This window comes from Epinephelus fuscoguttatus, linkage group LG15, assembly GCF_011397635.1.
Source record: "Epinephelus fuscoguttatus linkage group LG15, E.fuscoguttatus.final_Chr_v1".
In the NCBI taxonomy this organism is placed as follows: domain Eukaryota; kingdom Metazoa; phylum Chordata; class Actinopteri; order Perciformes; family Serranidae; genus Epinephelus; species Epinephelus fuscoguttatus.
In genome coordinates, this window is record NC_064766.1 from 33,794,481 (window position 1) to 33,818,630 (window position 24,150).

Here is a 24,150-nt window from a genome sequence, read left to right on the forward strand (position 1 = left end):
AGAGATAATACTTTCTCCAAGAGCCAGTTAAGCCATACCCAAATGTGGTAAAATGTTTATAGTATTATCACATCATGTAATATAATTTACACGTATACAATAGTCTATGTACATTTTGAACTGTAGTAATAGTGTTTACTAAGAGTATAAATATATTTTGACAAGTGATGGCGCCATAATGCAGGTTTTAGTGCACCAGGAACTTGAGCACGGCTTAACTGACCCTTACACCATCTCATAAAGCAGACAGAGTTCAACACTAAAAAATAAAACATTTAAAAAAAAAAAAAAAAAAAAAGTTTCACCAGTGAAACTGTATCACGCATTTCATTTTTAGATGTGTGAGGGGCTAAGGCCGAAACCATACTTAAAAAATAAGGAGGAAAAACATGACTTCTATACCATAAATGTATCTTTAATTGAATTATTTAAAATTTTACATGGAAAAATGTTAGGAAAAAAAAACAATGAACAGTATGACAAAGAAATATTAAAACCATCAGGACAGTATCTTAAACCAAACAACAAATTATTGATTAATGGACACACTTACAGACATCAGTCAGTCAGCATTTGGCAGAGTTTCACTGTGACATGACTCTCAGTGACCAAACAAACACTTGATTTCAGCAGGGCTTTATCTACAGACTACAAGACAGTGTGTGACATTCTTTGTGCTTAAACAAAACATTTTCATTATATTTACACAGTTATTTACTTGTATAGCTTAGTCCAGAGATTATGGCTGGTGAAAACATTTGCCCACAGTTATTACGTGTCTAAAAAGCTTGTACGTTGCTGCAGAAAATGTGTTTACACTACTTTGTGTGTGTATACATACATGCACAAATATAAAAAAGTATATGCAATAAAAGCACCAGTGTAAAGTATGATAAATGCATTAAAGTGCATAAAGTAATACGGCCTGGAATCCAGATCACATGTGTTTAATACAGTGGGCTGTTGGTAACATAGCAAAGGTTTTTGGTTATATTACTGTAGAAACACTTTCCATACACAGAGGGAAAAGTGTTAAATCTGTATTTGGACATTCAGCAGCAGTAATGGAGAAGAGAGCTCAAACGTGACCCTGTTAATCAGCAGCTTTGAATTACAAGGTTTGGTAACCGTCGCTCCTTATTTCTGGAGCCGTTTCAGTCATGTCTTTGGGGTAATGTATAATTGAGCCAACAACACCTGCAAGGAAATCAAAGAGCAGAGATTAGATGGACATTCATGGCAGAAAAAAAAAGCTAACACGTCTTGCTGTGCACTCTCACTCACTGTTACAGATTATTAGATATCGGGGCGTCGGTGGCTTAGTGGTAGAGCAGGCGCCCCATGTACAAGGCTGTTGCCGCAGCGGCCCGGGTTCAACTCCAGCCTGTGGCCCTTTGCTGCATGTCACTCCCTCTCTCTCTCCCCCTTTCACACTTGTCTGTCCTATCCATTAAAGGCTAAAAATGCCCCAAAAAATATCTTAACCAAAAAAAAAAAAAAAAAAAAAAAAAGATTATTAGATATCAGCCCTAATAAATTTATGGAAGAACTATACTGAATTTATCTTGACCCACCCCTAAGCTACAAATATTTTTTCTCTGGGCTCCCTTAGTGACTGGTGAAAATGCATGGCCCTCTCTCCACCACAAATAACCATGTTGTTTATCATAGTCACACCAAATGTAGGTGTTGGAGCCAATGCAATGAGCAAACAGCATGGGAATGAGAGTTGCCAACAAAACAAACAGCTAATTTCTTAAGCAAAATGCACCAGTGAAAAAAAAGCCTTGGTTTTTCACTATTTGTCATACAGAAGTGCGGAATTTAATGGTTTCTTTGTACAGGATCTGGTTAGTGCAGTTTATTTCAGTGCATGATGTGTTCAATGACCATTGGAAATCTGAAAATCTCATAATTTCTATTTTTATAGTTTCTGGATATGATAAATGTTGTAATTTTGGCATTTTTAAGGATTTTTTGGGGCTTTATATTGATAGGAAAGATGCACGTTGACATGAAAGATGGGAGAGAGAGAGGAGCAAAGGGCTCAGCCTATATAGGGCACACGCTCTACCAGATGAGGTATACGTTGCCCCACTGTGGTGAGTTTTAAAGAAAACATGCCCTTCAAACCTGCCCGTGTGTTTTGGGGTTCAAAGGGTATTTAAAAATACAAAATACAGCAATTTAAAGCTGCATGCCCTCTCCGAAGCCAAAAAAGTCCCTCTCCAGTGCTTTAAATATTATTTGACATGCCTCCCCTGTTTGGCATCACCACCTCCCCCCTCGTAATTAACAAAAAGTCTCCAACAGAGTTTTATTTCAGAAACTTTCAACCCTGTGTCACAAGCTGACCTGACAATTGCATTCATAGTCATAAGAAGAATGAGGTCATACAGGCACATACAGTGTCAGAGTGGATGGGCATGTTCTGTTAATTTTCTGACTGTCCTTAATCAAAGTGTATGGGCTTTTGAATTCATTTAATATTTAACCCTCCATCAATCTTCTCCTAAGACTGTTCACTGAGAAGTCTACAGCCACTAAAGAGAAAACAGGGATTGTTGTTTTCTTACCTCCGGGGTGCTTCAAACCTAGGCAGAGAGTGTGAGAAAGACAAAACACATGACTATGCTTTATATTTCCATGTGAGCATGAGACTCCATACCATGTGACAGGAGACATTTTAAAATGAAGCTGAGTTATGCAGCCGTTTATGAGGGTGAATGAGATATTGAACTAAAGGAGATGTGACGATTAAATAGTTCCCTCTGTTTGTTAATGATATGCAGCACATAATTTTGCTGCATCCTGAAGGCAGCTTTTGAGTATGTGACTGTGATTAAAGGTAATGTGCAATTTGTTTTATTATTATCCAAACAGAAAGTAAAACTCTTAGTGACTCACCCTGGTTTTTGGAGAGGAGCAGGCTGATTGTGATCAGTCCTGCTAACGCCAGAAGTGCCAAGATTGGGATCAGAAACTGAGGCAAAGGATTCCCTTGATCTAGAAAAACAAAGACAGTTGTAACTCGGCAGCATGTCAAAGAAACTAGCCACAGTAAAGTGTGTAGTGTATGTGAGGGTGGACTTTTGCAGTCACAGGAACAAACTGATGCTTTACTGTTCTATTACCCTTTCCTTTTGTTAGTGTCCATTGTGTCATATGACTAGCAGTCAAGTGGCATCAGCTGCCTCCAACACCAGCGGCATTCAGGCTTTTTCCCCCTGATTTTAAACCCTAGAAATAGTCAGAACTACCAGACAGGTATAGTTACAGACCCAGAGAAGGTGTACATAATATTGTGATTAATTCGATCTAATCTCCGTAACACTCAGTACGTTTACATGGACAGTTTAATTCCACTTTTAATCGGAATGAACGGCCATTCCGATTAAAAGTGGTCATGTAAACGGTCATTCCGATTGAAAATTAAATCCGATTAAAGGGGGTGGTTTATTCCGTTTGTCATTCCGAATGAAAGAATTTTGTGTGCATGTATACACTCATTCCTCTTTGAGTTCATTCCGGTCTTTCTGCGCATGCTCGTTTCCTTGCCTTTCTGGTGCGATGACGTAATAGCGCACATAGCAACGGGCTGCATAGCAACGGGCTGAGCTAGAGCAGTCGGACTCGTTGCACTCACCGGTTTCCATTCGCCACAGCACGGTCTTCTGCCTCCCTTCTCCTCCTCAACAGACGAAGCATTAGCAGAACAAGGTTGTTGTCGTACTGCTGCTTCAAGAATATAAGCAAAACACACCCGAAAAAGGCACTAATAACGGCGTCGTCAAGCATCTTGTTATCCGGAGCGAGGACCACAGTGTTTTCTTCCGGTAAACGTAAACACGTAACATCCGCCCCACCCCCTATCCAATCAGAAACCTTCCCTGCCCCAAACCTTGCGCAGATCTGAATAAAGGCGATTGAACGGATCTCCCATGTAAACCCTCATTCGGAATTAATATTTCCCATGTAAACTACCTGGAAACACTTTAATTCCAAATGATTTCATTCAGATTCATTTCATTCCGAATGAGAAGCCATCATGTAACCGTAGCCACTGTAGTGATAACAGTGAATGAATAAATAGTATAGAACAGGTCCTGTCTGACAATAAAGCTGCACCTGTTCATTCATGTAAGGGCTAAAATCAAAATACCATTAAGGAGGGAATTATCAGATATTATTGTCACTGATATTATTTATTTTTGCAGCATGATGTTTGCTCTGATATACCATTGTAGTTATGGTTATGCTAAAAAAGGTTGAGTTAAAATTTGTTTATTCGACTGTAAACATTGGTGTGTACAGCACAAAACTGCAGTGTGGTTATTTTAAAAAGATAATACAAGATGCACTTGTTAGGTTCCACAACTCTTGGGGGGGAAATTCTGTATTTTTCAAAGTGGACGTCATTGTCCTTAAGCCTACATGACTAATGGGGACAATCATTTTTACAATTGGGCCAGTATTGAGGGAGCTGGCACCAGCAGTGATGTCACCACTTGGGGCATTCAGCATCATCAATTTCTCTCAACTCTGAGTGCTTGTTTTTGCCACTGACAGGCTCAGATTGTTAATTTAAGTGTCTGACAACTTATGTGAAGGATCCCTACAGAGATAGACCTTTCATAACTTTTGTTTAACCAGAAACAGCCCTGACATTGCAATTGCCAACCCCACCACCATTAAAGTAAAGTAATTTTAGCCTGTGTAGAGCCAGCATAAAATAAAATTACTGATAAAATTACTGTTTGTCTGCAGGATTCGGTGATAGCGATTCCTGGGCTGTTTCTGGTTAAACAAGACTGCTCTGACTGTTTAACAAAAGGAGGTCTAGGGAGTGGTTACAGAAACCGCCCCGACATTGCTATCGCCAAACCCACCAGACTCCATTTAAATAATCGGTAACTTTAGCTTGTGTAGAGCAGCATATTTTACATTAAGGGTCATTTCAGCCAAACCAGAGTTAGTGATTGCTGGAACAATGGAGAGACAGAGCAAGGCAGCTTTTGAGTTTTATTTGTTTCTGTTGACTTTGAATAAGGGGGGTTTGGTGATAGCGATTTCTGGGCTATTTCTAACAACAACAACAACAACAACAACAACAACAACAAGGCAGACAGACCGTCTCAGCAAAAGAGGACTATCTCTGTTGCCAGACACTTAGCATAGCAACCTGAGTCAGCGGCAAAAACAAGCACTTTTAATCGACGTCAACTGATGGTGAAACTTGCAGAGTGGCGACACTGCAGCCTGTTTCACCAATGCCGGCTTGCTCAATACTGGACAGTTCAAACATTATTGTTCCCATTAGTCATGTAGACACAAAAATATGAGTTAAAGGATCCAGGTTGAAAAAAAACATAATTATCCTTTAAGGTTTATTGATGGTTACAAGATTTTCAAAAGCCAGAACGAATGCATACCTGACTGCTCCTGAGAAAGCTTCAGTTCGCTCATCAGCTTGATGCATCCCTCCTGAAGGCGGGTCATTTCTGCCTTTGTGCGCTGTGTTTCTTGGTCCCACAACACTTTGAAGGCCAGTGCTTGTGGCACATGGGCCGTCCATGTATCAGTGTGGTCCAGAGTCAGATAGACGTTCCCGTCATAGAACACACGGTCGGTCCAGTGCAGCTGAGACCCCTCGAGTATGCATTCACGAGAACGAAGGACAGTGTGGTTTCCTAGAGGCAGATAAATGCTGTTTAATATTTGACTGAGCATGAGATTAGATCCATGTTGAGGTTTTGATGATGTAAAATCTCACAGTCATTACATTCATCACTAGTACGTGATGATTTCTTACTCAGTAAGGAAGTCTGGTTGATCCTGATAAGAGTCGGTAGGAGGGCATCAGCTGACATGGTTTGGATAATGCTGTCAACTTCCTGGCTTTTTCCAGTAAGAGAGACTCCGTTGAGAAGGACCTGCTCCATGACCTGGTGAGCACCCACCACTCCCCACTGCTGGACCTGCACTATGATGGCATCTAATGGGAGGCAATTCATCAAAAGAAGAGGGAATTTAAATGTTACTGTAGCCTTCATGTCATGAGCTGGAGTAGGAGCTGCAAAACAGGATAAAATTACACTTAAGCTGATGCATGGTGCTTTTCAATGTATTAAATTATCACATAACATTATTTTATTGTTGTAATATTGGTCCACGTTGAACTAGGACCCCTTTAAATGTCTGGTGTCTTTCACCATTCCTTTGCATTGTGCATAGATAGGGTTTAATCTGTAAAGTAACAAGTCTAGTTTTGGTTGGCACTGTCAGACAGGAACTTTATAACTCTGGGCTATATTGTGTTTGGACAGGGGTCGGAAACCTAAACCATAAAGAGTCACTTTTGACACTTTATAGTTAAAAAAAAATCATTCAAACACATCTTCCCGAAGTCACAAAACATTTAAGCCTCATGGTAACACTGTGTATTAGGTCTGTTAGCCTACTGACATTAAATAGGTCTAAATTAGCATTCAAATTTTTTTTTTTAAATAGTAAAATATATTAATGAATGCTCGTTTGAAGCCATTAGTAATGTTGATAAGCTAATTTAGGCTGCTTTTAGAGCTAGAGTTAAACAAAACGTTGAAGTAGAGTACACGTGCAAGATAAATGTGACACTTTCTAATGTCACAATGGAGGGACAACTACGCAGGTTGATTTTAGCGCTGCTCATCGTGGACTATATTGCTGTCATTGTTCATTTTAGTCAAACCATACAGTTTGAAAACGAGGCGCGGCTCCAACTAGAAAACAATGTTTTGATGCATTGAATGTGCTGAATGTGCATATTAAGGCAGTACAGGAGGAGGTGCACATTAATAATCCTCCAGGACTGTAACATGCTCATGTTTAACCCAAACAATGTGTCATGTGACTGCAGTTGGTTCAGATCGATATCGGAATCAATCTCAACACAAACGAACCGCACCAGAGTTTGTTTGTAACAAGACAGAGACCTTCTTCAAGAGGTGGTCTCAGTCCGGTTGTTTTGGTGAACACCTGAGTGTGACTGCTGTGTTCACACCTGCCCAAATGAACCGCACTTAGGGGGCAAACATACTTGAGTTTGATTGAACCAAACCAAACAGGGCAAGTGTGAAAGCACACTTAGGGTGTTTTCCACTTTTTGGTGCACTTTAAGAGGACTGAGTCCGTTTCTTTTAAGGGACTGGGTATGAAAACACCCATAAATGCCTTCATTATAAAGGCCCAAACATGCTTTGCGGCTTCATACAATTTCCCCCTCCATTTTTGGCCAAAAAATGGCTCTTTTAATTGTGAAAGTTGCTGTAATCTGTCCTGCGTAAAAAGGGGCGGTGGGGTCTTTTGCATATCTGTCCCCAGGGCCCCACTGTCTCATAATCCACTCATGGATATACTAAACTTTTAGCAACAACATAATCACTAACTATGGCCTCATAAATATCCATAGAGTGGAACCAACACTCCTTAACAGTGTCAACAAACACTGAGCACTAAATTTAACAAACAGGATTTACTGCAGGATAATTGTGTTGACATTGTGCAGCTGCATCTGACAGTGAGAGCAGCATAATAACCTACTGTCCTGTGATAAGAAAGTGAAAATATAAAATTAAAAGGTATGAATTTAACAGGCTACAGACTGTAACTAAGGATTGCGTTGGGAGCCTCCACGGTCTGATTGTCAGGTTTGTGTTTGCCTAATTATTCTTTCTTGGCTGTGATCCAGGAAATCAATGCAATGCAAAGACACACACGTCTTACCTACTGGCACAGGAAACCCCAGCGATAAGTTGCATAAAACAGGCAGAAAGACGCCGACAATAACTCCAAGAAAGTGCATGTCTGACGCGTCTTGATGTTGACTCCAAATCCAGCAATGCTCGTCCGTCAAGGAAGGACAAAAGTCTCCAGAGTTATAAATAGCAAGGATTGTTTTAAGCCATTTAAGAGTAGCCGGTGCACTAATGAAACATCCTACGGAAGAGCCAAAACCTCACAAACACTCCTCACGTTAAATCTCCTCCTAACACCGGTTGCTCACTTCAGTTTCGTTCTGACTAACTTTTCACTGCAGATATACTCACATGTCGCTTCTTCTGATTGGCTGATGCAGCTGGCACGTGGACCGGGGGAGCCTGTGTGACAAGGTGAAGCCCGTGGAGCTGCACCACAGAGAGAGTTTACAAAAATGAAAGCACCTGCAGCCGGTAATGACTTCATCAGTCATTGTGAAAGTGAAAATGAGCCCCAGCCTTTCCAGCTAAAATATTAAAATGCTAACAAATGAATGCTTCAAAAGAAGAAGGAATACAAATGTAACAGAAGCCTTCATGTCATAAACAGGATCAAATGTAACTTGTGCAGAAAATACTCAAATCCATAAGTAGTACTAGCTTTGCAACAAGGTTAGACTACTCATTTAAAAGTAGTCCCACATTTAAATCCTACTCTACTTAAAGTTACAGCACTTACTGTGCTGAATGGTGCTTTTCAATGTCTTAAATTATCACATAACACTATTTTATTTATAGTTTATTTTTGCACAATTAAAACACAAAAAATTAAGAATGAAATACAGTGCAGGGAGAAGCAAAAAAAAAAGCCTCCACTTAAAATGTTCACAAAGTTATTAAGAACTCAAAAGTACAGGAAGATAAAGAACAATACATAAAATAATACAAGTGATAACAGACTACTAATCACAAAATATACTGGTCCACATGGAACTAGGTCCAACCCCTTTAAATGTCTGGTATCTTTCATAATCTCATTGCATTGTGCATAGTTAAATTCAAATCTGTAAAGTATGTAGTCTAGTTTTCATTGCCACTGTCAGACAGGAACTTTACACCTTTGTGACTACAGTATATTGTGTTAGGACAGAGGTCGGCAGCTTTAATTACCAAGAGAGCCATTCAAAAACATCTGCCTGGAGCCGCAAAACATATTTGAGCCTTATGGTACCACTGCGTATTAAGTCTAAATTAGCCTATTGATATTAAATAGGTCTAAATGAGCATTCAAAAATATGTTTTACCACAAGATGGTTCCTCTGCAGTGAGCTATTTATGGTTATTTGGTACTTGCACCAGTTTTTCTCCATTGTATGCACACACCAGATAACCACCACCAGAGAATTTTTGCCTTCTGAATGCATAAGGTAGACAATAAAGTATTGTTCTATTCTATTCTATTCTATTCTATACACACAGCTCTGAGTTGTAGCTCATGTAACCTCCAGACTGCTGAACTTGAAATTCGAACTCTGAATTCTAAATCACATTTTTGCAAAGCACACCTTTTTCACCTGGGAAACACTGGCCTTGAAGATGAAACACCCTAGTTACCAGTTAGCCTGACTCACATCTCCCCTGTTCAAAACAATCTAACCATGTGTCAGCATAAAAGAGGCCTCAGGTGACCTCTGCTGTGTTGGGGGGTAAATGAAAATGAAAGAAAAATAAAAAACATTTCTTTTGCGGCCAGTTCAGTGAGCTTATGTAAAGCTGCTTGATGTAAGTAACAGTTTCCTCATTTGCTTGCGCACTTGTTTCCACCCAGAGGTAACATTTTCAAAACAGTTCACATACAGGACTAAACTGAAAGTTGCCGGCCAAAATGACACACTCACTCACAAAACCTGAAAAACATGCAGCTAAGGCAAATATTTCCATCAATCCACACAGCTTGTGCTGAAATTAATGTATTCTTTCAATCAGTCATTATACAGTAGATAACAACATACAAAATAAAGCTCAGTTCAACCTTAATTTGTGTTGTATGTCTGTGTCACTTGTTGACACTTTACATCACTATAGTTTGTGCCAACAAAACAGGCAAGCAAGCACATCACTGCCTGAACTGTACTATTTCCTCCAAAGGGGATTTTACTAAAGATGACAAACCCTGCTGCACATTTAACACTTTTTTGAGATGCCCTGGGCCCAGTATTTCAAAACTTTTAATCTGGATCAGAATGATCCAGATTTTGTTGTCCTCCTTTTTGCTATCCTAGATCAAATTGATCTTGTAGATTTGGTCCTGGTTTTTCAAAGAATTGTCAGATAGGATCATTCTGATCCAGATACCACAAGATCAGGATTACAGAATCTAGATTTGAGGTCTTTGGATATAGGCTGACCACCATGATCATCCCACTTGTATTTTTACCCCTCATCTATTTTTATTTTGTTATTCTTCATGTTGCCTTCAGCGCAAGATTATGTTGCTTGTCACTTGTTTTAGACAATAGATGCAATTGTGAATTCACTACAAAAGCAATTCAAAGTTGCCTTGGATGAAAGTGTCAGCTAAATGACTAATGAAATGTCTATGTTGTTCAAACTACTACACAACATTCATTGACACAGATGTGAGAATGTTGGGAAATATAAGTCAGTTTCCATAATGATTCATATCCATCTAGTTGCTTTATAGTACACAATACTATAAGTTACGCAATACATATAAAGCCAGAATTGCATGATTTGAGTTGGTCATAACCATCTGTTCTAACTATTGTAAAAGTTATTTTGTTTTATCCTATGTGAAGCACTTGTGTCATGTGGGTACTGTCCCTCCCCCTTTTTTTTCTTTTTCTTTTTGGCTTTGTTGTGTTTTTTGGTTGATTTTTTGTATGGTGTTTACTATGCAGGAAAAGACAGCAGTTATACATTTTCTGTTTGCTCAATTGATGAGTCTTGTCTTGGCTGTCTGGAATAAAATTAAAAAAAGAGTTAAAAAGAAAAAACAAAGTAAAATTATTTTGAGTTACATGTGGGAATTGGTTGGGTCTAGTGATCAGTAGGAATATCTAGGATGCAATAACATGCTTTGGTATTTATTGTGCTTTGTGTAATATTAACATGTATTTTGTTTACTATTGATTTTGTACGGCAGCTCTTATGATGAGAATAAATGTAGCCTAGGCTATATTTTGTAATCTTACATTCTGGTTTCACAAACTTCAGTTTCCCAGTAAAGTTAAGAAAACAAATTGAATCAGAATCAGAATCAGAATCAGAAATACTTTATTGATCCCCGAGGGGAAATTATTTATGTTACAGGTGTTACAGGTTGCAGAATGGTGTCAGTATCCCTCTGTGCAGCCTGACCGTTGGCATTAGTACACTGTGCAATGTGTCCTACATCTCTCTACATCCACCTTGAATCCATGCTTGATCCACCCTTCCAGTGGGATCAGCATAATCCTGATTTATAGCTTCAAAACTATCCCAATCTCCATCTTAGAATTTTGAAATACCCAAAAACAGCATTTGATCAGGATTCTGGGTAGGATTGGATTACCAAATCCATATCCCAATTTTACTAGGATCAGGATCACATACCCTGGTTTGAAATACCCAATTTTGAGATTTAATCCTATCCAGACCAGTCTGATCCAGATTAAAAGTTTTGAAATACTGGGCCCTGTTGTTCCATGCTGCAAATGGCAACGCAGAGGTGGCATCTTTCACAGATGGGTGCTGATTAAAGAACTATGCACGGGAGTTTCACACAGGTGCATTAGAGGTTTTGCAATTATGGAAGTGATCTATATCAGCTGTGAATACTTGTGTTTGTTTTGTTCAACACTGTTACATAGTCCAATAGTTTTGGGTCTTTCTGTGAAGTCTGTGTTAATTGCTTTAAAAAAGAGAGTGAAAAATGTGTGATAACAATGACAAAATGGAAATTCAGACCCGTTGCTGTGCTAAGAAGGTGATGATGGAAATCAAATGGATCCCATTTTAATTTAGCATGTCTTAGGAAATAAGAAAAACTGTAATACAAATACTTCTACCTCCACTTTATATAATTTAATTGAATTTATCACAGAGAGAAATCAAATGAACACCTAAAACTGGAGCTCAGTGCAGTTTTATTTGTTCTTCAGCTGGTTTACTTCTATTTTGCTGTCTCCATATCAGTTTGTTACTCAAGTAAATCTTGAATCCTGTTTTGATCTGAGAGCATGTACTTGATATTTTTGTTTTATTTTAGTAAAGAGCTCAATTCGTCTCCTTTTTTCACAGGCTGCAGCGTATCAAGAAATAGTGTTTCTAAAACCTTGTTCTCTGGGTTGTCAGGTTTGTCCGTATCGACCAGTCCAACCCGTCAGGCCATGGTTCCTCAGTCTGCGTTCGCTGAATGTCTCCAAACTCAGGCTAAGTTTAAAGAGTATGCTCCAGGGGAGGATGCTTCCAGGATCTCTGCTCCTGGAACCTGCCAACTCAGGGTTAACAAACCGGGTGTTTCTGGTAAACATTGTAGAAAAGGCCCCTCCACTCTGTGTCAGGACAGACCACCTCTACAATGATTGGACAGTGTTACAACTCTACATGTCTATCAGTCGATCCATGGTACTCTGATCTGACTACATTCAGGACAGTATAACATCTAGATAAAAAAATCTGATTTTCTGTGTTATTATTTTCAAAAAGTTAATAAGTAAATTCAACTGCTCTCTGTCTTACCAATGATTCTGTGACATACAGCTTCCAATAATATTTAGCCAGGTTCCTAGTTAAGCATAGCTTCTCATCAGTCATTTTAGTCTTAACTTAACTTGTCCTGGCTGATGCAGCCTGTTGTTTTTGTTGGTCTGATAACAAGGTACATTTTGATTATCTCCCAGTTTAATATCAGGTCAAGCATGAATTCTATGTTCCTATTTTATCATATGAAAAGTTTATGTTATCAGAAACAAATGACGTAGGAAGCATACTAATGATTAGATATGTTGAGCTACTATCTGTGTGTGAGTGTTATTTTGTTATGTGCTTGTATGTTATTATATATAAGGGATAACTATTTGGATCCGTCTGTTGTCGACAGATCTTTAAACTAAGTGCCTCAAACTTTTGCAGGCGGACTCTTGAAATGGAAGGTATGCAAGACAGATGGGAGGAGATTATATAAACAGTCTGCTGTGAGAGCGCCAGGGACTTTACAGAGAGAGGGGAGTTCAGAAGTCAGACTGTTTAATGCTTTATGTAATCCAATATGGCTGGCTTTGCAGAGATGGATAAATTACTTATACCAAAATTTGGTAGCTTGCCCAAGCTTGTGATCCTGTTCACTTTAAATAGTGTGTTTCATGTGTTTGTTTTTCCTTTTAGATCTATTGTATATTCTTTATGTAGTTCTTACAATCATAGTCAGCTGTGATACTGCTTATACCTGCATCAGGAATTAAACAGGGACCCATTTAGAGTGTTTGTGTTGAAAACAGAAAAAGTTTGTGTGCCAATTAAAATACAACAAAGAGGGAAAAATGCTGACTTAACCTAAAAAACTGCTGGCATAAATCAGAATCAGAATCAGAATCAGAAATACTTTATTGATCCCCGAGGGGAAATTGTTTATGTTACAGGTGCTCCTTGCAAGAGAGGAAAGATACGTGAAAATATAAGAAACTTAAACATTAGTATTAACAAATATAGAGTTAAATAAACAGGAATTATTAACAAACATAAACTTAAATAAATATATATATATACATATATATATTGTAAACTGAACAAGATTATTTACACAAACAGAATATATACAGTCAGGGTGAATGGGGTTATTGCACAAGTTAGATTAAATTATTGCAGTGTGTGAAATAGTCACAGGGCCACTCAGAGGGAGGAGTTGTACAGTTTGATGGCCACAGGCAGGAATGATTTCCTGTGGCGCTCAGTGGTACATCTTGGTGGTATGAGTCTCCCACTGAAAGTACTCCTGTGCCTGACCAGCACATGGTGGAGTGGGTGTGAGACATTGTCCAAGATAGTTCGTAGCTTAGACAGCATCCTCCTCTCTGACACCACCATCAGAGAGTCACACTCCATTCCCACAACGTCACTGGCCTTGTGGATCAGTTTGTTGAGTCTGAGGCAGGTTAAGTCATCAGTTTTCTTCTTTTCTTCTTCTTGGTCTTGGTATATGTATTCATCATGGGAGAAGTACTCTTTGCAAGTAAAAGACCTGCATTGAAAATTTTACTGAAGAAGAATAGACAAGTCTTAATGAAAGGTTAAGGCTCAGTAAAGCAGCTCAAGCAGGGAGGACCGAAATGCAGACGCACAGGCAGGCAGGTTCAGAAAAGATACTTTAATCCAGGAAAAACAGGCTTACAGTTGAGAAGGCAACCAGAAATAATCAGCGGGGAAACCACAAGACAACAAATGACCCAGCAACAAGCTGGTGACGATGGCAGGTTTATACACTGACCTGTGTGATGAGGTAACTGGGAACAGGTGTGTGAGTGAGGAGGGGCAACCCAGGTGATTGTTAAGGGAAGTCAGGTGAGGGTACGGGGCAGGGAAGAAACTCCAGGGACATCTGGTGGCTGGATGGAAAATGGCAGGACTTGGGACCAATAGGGACAAATATGGACCATGACATGAAATAAACAAAAGTAAAAGTGCAAATCATGCAGAAATGGGTCTTTGCACAGTTCTATCAGTGTATATATGGGCTACTTTATTACTGGACTATTGCTGCATTAACACGTAAACAGCATTGTAATGTTGTTGCTGATCTAAGTTGAGCCTTAAACCAGTAACCATGCAGCATATTATATTTATTGATGTCATATTGTGTATGTAAATGCTAGCCTACAGTTATGTAACTAGTAATCATAGCTGTCAGATAAATATAATAGAGCCAAAAGTCGCGAGTCATGAATAAGTACAAAATAGCAACACTATAATGTAGCCCTGCCTCAAATTTCTGTTTAAGTACAGCACTTGAGTTTTATGGTATTGTTATAGCCAGTGGTGGAATGTAACTAAGTACATTGACTCAAGTACTATACAACACAAACTTAAGGTTTCTGACGCACCAAAGTATTTAATGCTGGTTTATTTGTTGAATTTGTTATTTTTACTTGTTCTTACGATAGCTGAACTATTTAAAACGCCTCTTGGATCAGTTAGAAAATGCATCATCACATCACTGTTTTTCTGAGCTCATAAAAAGTTGACTTTTTAGAGATACGTGGTTCTCACAGGAAAGCTACACTACCCATCAAATCATATCACATCACAAAATATTGCAATATCTTTGTGTGGCAATATTGTCACACAGTGCTATGTATCGATTTTTTATTATATAAATTATCAATATTACAAGTGCAAATTAAACCTCCTAAAACAGTGGTTCCCAACTGGTCCAGCCACAGGATGGAGATCTCTTCTTAGTCATTAGCAAAAGGTCCACACAGTTTAATACATTCAGTGTCATACTTGCATTTAGCCATGTTGCTGAGCTACTTTGCTGTCTCTGTCAAATAGCCGTTAGTCACTCACTCACTCAATAGAGAGAAACAGCACTTCAGAATATAAACTCTGTGCCAGAAATTCACTGTACTTCAAAATAAAGTGTATTTTTTACAAACTTGACATGTTTGTGTGTCACTTGCGGTCCATTCAGTATGGACCTACGACCCACTTTTGGACTGCGACCCATGAGTTGGGAACCACTGTACTAGAATAATATAATCAATTGCTTTTTTAGTCCACTAGATCCATTTTGCTGTAAATTAAATGATTGAAGTGAGATGAACAGACTGAGAACTTTAAATCCCAATGTACTGCAATATATTTGATCACAATACACAATAGCATTTCACAACACTTTTAAAATCACAATAAAATTGCACTGTGACCAAGTATTGTGATAGTATTGTATCGTGGAGCCTCACCACTTATACATATGTTATATGTTTGTAAAATATTCACATACAGACATCATGAGGCAAAAATGATGAATTGCTGTAGATTACCCAGCAGTGTAGGCCTATTCATTCATTCATTCATTCATTCTGTATGAATCAATACTAGGTATAGTATATAAATGAGTTAAGCAGTACAATGCAACATACATTTACACACAAAACTGTATTACTTACTTTCACTTAAGTAAAGGATCTAGATCATCTTCCACCAAACACACAGTACAGTGTGGACATTTATTTCCAGCAGCTTTAGAGTGTGACACCAGCGCCATCTTGTGTCTGACGTCAGTATGAGCCTCCACCGGATTGGCTGAGCGGTTGTCAGGACTGTTTACAGGAAACATGGCTTCCCGGTCTGTTGGAGAGCTTCAAGAGATGGAAGGTGAGTAAATGTATAAAGACACAGCCGTGTCATGGTTGTGTTAGCTAGATGAACCGACATTCTTCTAGACAAATGTATTTGTTTTTACACGACAACATCCGGTGATCTATTTTCCCTGTTACTAACCACTAGCTAGCTAGCAAGCAAGCTAACAACAATCCTCGTTAGCTGGCGTTACTCAGCTAACGTCAGCCCACACTGTCTTGCTAGTCAACATGTAATTTCAGTTTATATAGGCGTGTTGTCTAAACTAATGGACTGAAAGTGGATGTTATGTTTAGCATAGCTTGTCCGCCCATATCTCACGTTTCCAATTTTAGCCCGCTAGCCTGCCTGCTGTGGTCAAATCAGCTACCCAGGCAGCTAACATGGCTAGCACTGTTTACCCCGTGTGTTAGTCTGAGGAAGCTAACCTCAATTTGCTAGTTGTCCCTAATCTGGTAATCTTTTAAATACGACCTCCTACATCAACAGCAGATCATACTAACCGATGTAATTTAGTTGTAGGTGTAATCCTGTTTTGGTAAAATACAATAACATGATCTACTGACTAGTCATGGTTTGTGACAGCCAGACAGAGGCTGGATGCTCCACATAACAGTCCCTGACTCCTTCAGTGGGTGGAGGTGGAGCTGGGCCTGGTCTTTGCATCATATTACATGTGCATCAGCTAAACGTGTCACTGATACATAATCAGATAACAGCTGTGAGCTCTGTGTCTATATGGTGAAATTAAGCCCCTCTTTGTCTGCTGACTGCAGTGGACCGAAGGGGTGAGTCTGAAGAGTCTGGTGATGATGAGACCAGGAGGAGGAGTATCAATGGCGATGTGGAACCCAATCAGCCTGCTACCACAAGTAAATCATGACATCTCCAGCACAGCCACATACCGGACACTAGTCAGTTGTAATGCAGTGTCATCATGAGTAGTCCAGGCTGTGACACAGAGCAATCTGCCAATCTACATGAGTGCATTGCATAACTATGAGTCTTCTCAGCTGCATTAAAACAGCCCTTTGTGTCTGTATCAAGTTTATGAATGTACCCAGCCTTAATGCAATGGCCACATTGGCTTATCCAATTTATTCTTGCTCCCATTAAAGGTAAAGAAGAGTCTCCTGTGGACATGGACACCATAACCTTGGACCCAGAGGAAGAGGTTAGGCGATAGTCTAATGACACAGCTGCTGTGTGGCTGTGGCTCCTGTCACAAAGTTCACGTATTAATGCTGTTTTTGGTCAAATTAAGCTTTTTACGACTTTCATAGCATAATTATAGCAGCAAACCACTTTGGTATGTCAAGATATAGTGGAGTAATGGCCAGGAATCCCTTTATGTCAGAAAGCCATTTAAGTAAACTTCCCCGAACAGCGCTCATATACAGCTGCTTTAACTTTTGTGGTACATTTTCCTCGTAGAACCTGGGAGTGGAGGCAACATTATTTGCAGTGCAATGTTTTATGTTAAAATGTTATGTTTTAACTGCTAGTATAACGGATAGACAGGATATCATCCTAAGCTTTCTGTTTTCTCTCTAGGATGTTGATCTTGTTCATTGTCGTATTGGAAAGATTGAAGGACTGGAGGTGCTACAGAAAGCTAAAGTAAGTAACCTCAGTGTTTAGTGCCACTGTCAGTGAGTTATGAAGTCATGGTAGCGGCGTGGGATGCAGAATCTGGAGTTACTCCTTTGTTTCTCTTAGTATAAAAACCAGACAGAATTTTGGTTGCAAATGCATGTTGTTTTTTCTGTGTTAGTCATATGTAAAATAAAAAGACAAAAAGAATTGTTTAGGGTTTATTATCAAGTACAGCGTTTTGATGTTCTGTTAATAGCTTTTTTTTATCATCTGTCTCTTCATACAGACACTCTCCTTAAGACAGAATCTCATCAAGAAGATAGAAAACCTGGAGAGTTTGAATTCACTGCGGGAACTAGATCTTTATGACAATCAGATCCGCAAACTGGAGAACCTGCACAATCTCACAGAGATGGAGTAAGTCTGAACAAAACAGAAGGCTTTGTCTTTAGAGTACCCTAGTCGCTCACCTTGTGGAGCATGTGCCCCATGTTGGCTTATTCTTTAGTAGCACACCGGAATCAACTCTGACCTGTAGCCTTTTCCTGCATGTACTCCCCTCTTTCTGCCTCCTTTCATATTATCAGCTCTATCAAATTAAGGCCAAAAAAAGTCAAAAAGAATATCATAAATAAAAATATAAAGAAAGAAAGAATTCACCGAGTTGTATTTTTCATGTGGCGGACACAGAACAAAGAACTCACATCTCAAATACAATGCATTTTCATGATCATATTTGTTTGACTGATCCACAGGCAGCTCGATGTGTCCTTCAATCTTCTGAGGAAGGTGGAGGGTTTGGAGCAGATGCCTCGGCTGAAGAAACTTTTTCTGCTTCACAACAAAATTAGCAGCATTGCCAACCTGGATCACCTCACGAACCTTGACATGTTGGAGCTGGGCTCCAATCGCATCAGGGTAAGACATAAAGAGACAATACTACACATATGAAAGCATGCTTTTTTAAAATGATGGTGTTAAAATTAAATATTACAGGACATTAGAGACACACTTATAAAATCATTATGTTGTGTTAATTTGTGTCTCTTTTGCTTTGTTTTGTTCACAGGTCATAGAGAACCTGGACACACTTACATCTTTGCAAAGTTTGTTTCTTGGCACCAATAAAATAACTAAGCTTCAGAATCTGGAGGGTTTACACAACCTGACTGTTTTAAGCATTCAGGTAATTTGGAGATTCTCTTCAACGTGCTGCATGAGTGGATACAAGAATAAAATTAAGTGTGTAAATGGAAACATTGGTGGATAATTTTGTGTGCTTTTACTTTGCAGAGTAACCGGATCACTAAAATCGAGGGTCTACAGAATCTTGTCAACCTGAGAGAGCTCTATCTGAGCCACAATGGCATTGAGGTCATTGAGGGCTTGGAAAACAATGTGAGTTACAGAAATTCCACAGCCTATTTCTGAAAGGACTGAAAGGCCAAACTGTTCATTGTGTATTTTGCTATTGGTGCAAACCTGTGCATTCAAACTCTTGTTTGTTTTCCCTAACAGAAAAAGCTTACAACCCTGGACATCGCAGCCAATCGAGTAAAGAAGATTGAAAACATCAACCATCTGACAGATCTGCAGGAGTTCTGGGTACGGATGGTTTATAGAGTTAAACTAGAATGTAATTTGATGGCTTTTTTGATTATATTTTTATAATGCAATGTTATGGAGCCCCTAGAGACTTTCTAATACACCTTACCACAGCAGACATTTTGACTTGACATATGCGGAAAATAAAATAGATAAAACTATTAATATAACCGAACGAAAGATAGTAACTTGAACAATTTCTCTGTTCCATTAAAGTCTAAGTTAGCCATGCCAAAGAGCCAGTGTGTGATAGCAGATCCCTGGAACTGGCAGCAATCATTAAATTATTAATTATACCTGTGCTTGTCCTGCTATGACATGTCAAATGCAACCAGTTAATCAATATTTAATTGGTTACTTCAAAGTGATGAATAAGATACTTTTAGGTAGATAACAAGTACATCTAATTTGAAAATGAATTGATAGATAGCTTAAACAATAAATTAATTGATAAATTTGATTTTTTTTTTTAAGTAACATGATGAGTTAAAGAACTACATCTGTTTGACAGCACAGGTTTTTAAAGTAAATTATAAAAGCTGGATTCAAAGTGATGTAGTTATTAAGTCCTTAGAGGGAAATCAAATCAAAGTTTTCATTTTCATTCATCAGTTTCCGGTTTACTGATTTATGTTGCTCTTTATACAGCTCTCTGTTTCCTTGTTTCGGCAAATTGATCTGCCAGTTTTCTGCCTTTTTGTAATCTTCAGCTACACTGTTAAGCTGATGTACGAATTCAACAGAAACCCTTAACTTTTAAACCCCCTATTTTGCACTTATAAGCAGTGCATCAATATTAAATAAATGGTTTATAACCTCGTATAATGTAGTGGTGACGTGGTACAAGGACATTTTAAGTGTTTATTAATGTACAGGATTTGTCAGTAGTTCTATGAAGACATATTTTATATAAGTACATCAGTGTTTTCTACACTGTCATTCATTATCTGTACCAGCATGTAGTTATTGTTACATACATATACATACCGTGTAAGCTTGTCAGGATAACAGAATTTCAAACTTCAATACAGTACTAAAAAAATGACTATTAAAAATGTTTTCCATAATTTTTTTTTTTTTTTTCACTTAGTAACCCGCACAAAGTGTTGGTACAGAAAATGTCACTGAATACACACCTCAAGTTACATGGTTGGTTTGTTGCTGGAGTGCAAGTGGTAACAGCGACAGTTTGAGGGCCAGTTTCATCTGTGCAGCCTTGGGTTGAAAATCTTATTGTAGATCTGTTTTTTTGTTTTGTTTTGTTTTGTTTTGTTTTGTTTTTTTTGAGGGGGTTTGTTTCCTTAATATAGCTTTGGTACTTTCCTTACCATTGAATGTGTAATAATAAATGGAGACTGAATCATGTGAAACACGTGGTACTGAAATAATACACATACATTAAAATGCATATCTCTGCCTACACCTACATTTTAGTGAATTTAAGTTGGTTAAAAACCTTTAAGTAATTTATAAAGTCTTATTAATTATTTTTCTTTTGTCTGCACATCCTCCACACTGTATGTTGCAAGGGTGCTTAAAGTTTGGGTTTGAGCTGACTTTGCCAGACAAAACTATGTCTCCTTTCTTACTGGCTCTCCTGTCTTTCCCTTCCCAGATGAATGATAACCAGATCGATAACTGGTCAGATCTTGATGAATTGAAGAATGCCAAGTCTCTGGAGACGGTCTACCTTGAAAGAAACCCTCTACAGAAAGATCCACAGTACCGGCGAAAGATCATGCTGGCGCTGCCCAGTGTACGTCAGATCGACGCTACCTTCATCCGCTTCTAAACTGCAGTCTAAAAATTCACCTGCCAACTTAACAGTGTTCTCCCTCACCACCCTGCCGGCCCTACTCACAGAACAAACTTCATTTTGAAACACACTGGCCTCACTGAATCATATAGTCACTCTGGACACGGATATACATTCCAACATCCACTCTCACCCATCACTCAACATACATGTATGCATGTATGCACACATTCACATCTTGACCTATGCTATTGTGTGGAAGCTTATGTATCTATTAAGCTGGATAGGAACTGTGACAAGAATTTCAAAAAGTACCCTGCGCCCATTTCCTCATTTTTCCTCTGCCCTTGTTTTTCTTTTATTGTTTGGCATGTGGGATAGAGTGTGGAGACATCTTTCCTGAATCATCTAGTGCCCATCAGGAAAATAAGATATCAGTCTTATTTTTCATGATGTTGAAGTTGCACTGCTGTAACAAGTGGAAAGGGTGGCGTTCTTACTATAGGAGGCATTTTGTTATTCGTTTTGGTTGGACAGGATGAGACTGTTCTCACATGGTACACAGTGGGTAAAAGAACAATTGAATTAAAACAAGAAAGGGACAGTCCATAATAAGATATTATTTACATATTTTAATCTTAAGAACATCTCCTCATTTGGTTTCAGCACAATAAAGCCTAATATGCGCTCCATGAGGGGACCACCCATTGTTGAGACAGTCCCAAATTCTGAAGCCCCGTTAGTGTGAAAAATATCCCAATGGACCAAAAGCCCATTTCTTTGACAGCCTGTTACCTGAAAAACAAACACCTATTGCTCCAAAGTCTGTTTTCTCCAAAAATACACACTCCCTGCAGTTAGGCAACCCAATCACCAGAAACAATGTTCTGTAAACCACTGATTATTTCCATTTGAACATTATCTTGGAGCAGATTAATGGGGACCTTTAATATCTCCGTAGTGAATGCGTAGTTATGTTAAGGCAATAAAATCACTTGGTATAGGTATACTTGGTTAGGAAAAGATCGCGTTTTGGCTTAAAACAGCTCATTGGGTGGTACAAAAGTGGCTGGAAAAGCAGAGACGGGTTGGTGAAACATATCTGTGTTCTGTGGCTCAAACAATGCTGGGAAATGCCACAAAGGGGTGTTTAAAATACCCGGGATTGATGGCTCAAACGTCCATGGAAACTGAAACTAACTGCAAGGAGTGTGAATTTTTGGAGAAACTGGACTTTGGAGCAATGGCCATTGTTCTTGGGATCAAACATTTTTTGACAAAAGGGCTTTGGAAATTTGGGCAGTTGGAACAATGTTGGAACAGTGACACCATGCAGATTGAAATCCACTCAGCGAACCTGCCTACATCTGTCTTTTTAATTAATAAAACATCAGAAACTGATGAACCATTTTAATAAACTGGTATCATTACTGATGAAGGGCAAATCTCAAATGTCCAGCAGCCTTGTCTATGCCTTGTCCAAATATTCTACAGCTTATTTTCTGACTATTAAAAATGACATCTGCAGTAAAAACAGAAACAAAAAAAAGCAGTGAGAATGTAAAACAAATGTATCGTGTCCATGAAGATGGTTTTGTAATTAGTCGTACATCACCCCCAATTTTTTTTTTTGTTTACCTTGAAAATATCACTGATTACAGCTTTGTTTTTCTTTTGACTTTGGTAAAATTGTTCATATGTATTATTTAAACTGGTAACAGTTAAATGTAGATTGTTTTTGATGGCAGGACTGGTATCACGTAAGTGTTGTTAATTAATGTAAGATAAATTACTTAATGCTGTTAACAATTTTTTAAACATGTTTTGGGGTTTAAATTTTTCAGATGTGTAAAGACACTGCAATGACACTGTAATATTCTCATTTGGCCTTCAGTAATGCTTAAAAATTGATATTCATCTGTATTTATGTTTGCCATAGGATTTCTAAGATCGAGCACTAAGATAACACCTCGAACAAAAACTCAGTGACCTATTCTGATGGTCCTCTGTATATATAATGCTTGAGTGCACTTGATTTCCTCCCGGGTTACAATTAAAAAGTGATGCATCTTTTATATGAGAATAATTTCCTTCCACCTCAGGACTAAAAGGTCACATTTGGACACGGCACAGGAGCATCAGCTTTCAATGCATTGCTGGGTTTACACAGAAAACACTAAACTGAGTGCTTTCTGTGCAACATAAGATTTAATCATCTAATTCCTTTTATCTGGGTCTAAAGTGCACCTTCAATCTGTTACAGTGGCCTGAGTTAATACTGTATCTACCTTTTATAGGCGAGAAAATAACAGCATTCTATGCTGGTTTCTATCTTAGGTGTCTCTAGCTGACAGTTTGCTGTCTTTCAAAGGAAATGAAGTTATAATCATATATCCAAATGTTCAGGGTTAGTGATTTTAACCATACCAACTGAAGAACATTCATGAGCCCATCATCAGACTATCAAAACTGAAGGAGATTATACATTATTGATATGAATGTAATCTTATTTTATATTCAGCTTTAACTATTATTACTTTACAATTGGCCAGTGGGATCGGAAGTGTCACTTTGTGTATTTGTAAATACAGTTTGGACATCTCATGATGTAGAAAGTCAGTGCCATCATCACCTTCCCTTTGTAAAGTTTTTGTTTTGTTAATGCCAGGCAGCACAGCAGATATGTGTCAGATACCGTGATTAAGATAACTTGACCGAATGAGCAATTATTCAAATTGCTTGTAGCTGATTGTTGTTAGAACTGAGTCTTCAGGTTCTGGACTTGGTCAATGCTGTTTCCAAACTGAATGTATTATGCAAATAATAAAATGACACAACTTAAAGAGAAAGTCTGTGTTGTATTTATTTGAATATTTGTCATGATTGATGTAGTCCAACTTTGAAACTGAATAGTTAACCTTTCTTTGTTTCAGTATCCTTCAATGCAACATTTAATGCTAATTTTACACAACTCAGGAGTAAAACAATAGTGATTCAAAAACAGTTACTTTTTTTCTATGGCTTTGACCAATCTGAAATGATGAAGTGCATCATCAGCAACGGTGGAGTAACCAACGCAGGGAAAACCACCCTCAC

General features: G+C 38.5%; 2 protein-coding genes and 1 long non-coding RNA gene across 3 annotated transcripts; 1 reads left to right on the forward strand and 2 right to left on the reverse strand.

Moving 5' to 3' along the window:
* Positions 1 to 414: 414 nt before the first annotated feature.
* LOC125902629 (uncharacterized) lies at positions 415 to 8,073 on the reverse strand. The gene is made up of 6 exons (XM_049599124.1): positions 7,765 to 8,073; positions 5,813 to 5,995; positions 5,433 to 5,690; positions 2,908 to 3,006; positions 2,577 to 2,594; positions 415 to 1,197 (listed from the first exon to the last, which is right to left on the reverse strand). Exons 1-6 carry the CDS (start codon positions 7,841 to 7,843, stop codon positions 1,112 to 1,114), a joined length of 723 nt encoding a protein of 240 aa, XP_049455081.1. The 5' UTR covers positions 7,844 to 8,073; the 3' UTR covers positions 415 to 1,111.
* Positions 8,074 to 13,567: 5,494 nt separating this feature from the next.
* Positions 13,568 to 16,038, reverse strand: LOC125902117 (uncharacterized). Its single transcript, XR_007451059.1, has 3 exons — positions 15,905 to 16,038; positions 14,224 to 14,341; positions 13,568 to 13,994 (listed from the first exon to the last, which is right to left on the reverse strand). It is a non-coding gene; the product is annotated as an uncharacterized LOC125902117 (long non-coding RNA).
* Positions 16,025 to 23,892, forward strand: ppp1r7 (protein phosphatase 1, regulatory (inhibitor) subunit 7). The gene is made up of 10 exons (XM_049598258.1): positions 16,025 to 16,112; positions 16,874 to 16,969; positions 17,216 to 17,271; positions 17,652 to 17,717; positions 17,980 to 18,110; positions 18,449 to 18,611; positions 18,763 to 18,879; positions 18,987 to 19,091; positions 19,212 to 19,298; positions 20,914 to 23,892. The coding sequence occupies exons 1-10, from the start codon at positions 16,073 to 16,075 to the stop codon at positions 21,088 to 21,090; spliced, it is 1,038 nt and encodes a 345-aa protein (XP_049454215.1). The 5' UTR covers positions 16,025 to 16,072; the 3' UTR covers positions 21,091 to 23,892.
* The last annotated feature ends 258 nt before the right edge of the window (positions 23,893 to 24,150 follow it).

Bases quoted from the DNA above. Each gene is read 5' to 3' on its own strand.
- LOC125902629 (XM_049599124.1), bottom strand. From the start codon at position 7,843: ATGCACTTTCTTGGAGTTATTGTCGGCGTCTTTCTGCCTGTTTTATGC. The intron at 5,996-7,764 runs GTAAGACGTGTG...GCCTCCCATTAG, and splicing joins GGGGTTTCCTGTGCCAGTAG to ATGCCATCATAGTGCAGGTC. The intron at 5,691-5,812 runs GTAAGAAATCAT...ATCTGCCTCTAG, and splicing joins CAACCAGACTTCCTTACTGA to GAAACCACACTGTCCTTCGT.
- ppp1r7 (XM_049598258.1), top strand. From the start codon at position 16,073: ATGGCTTCCCGGTCTGTTGGAGAGCTTCAAGAGATGGAAG. The intron at 16,113-16,873 runs GTGAGTAAATGT...TGCTGACTGCAG, and splicing joins AGAGCTTCAAGAGATGGAAG to TGGACCGAAGGGGTGAGTCT. The intron at 18,111-18,448 runs GTAAGTCTGAAC...ACTGATCCACAG, and splicing joins CACAATCTCACAGAGATGGA to GCAGCTCGATGTGTCCTTCA.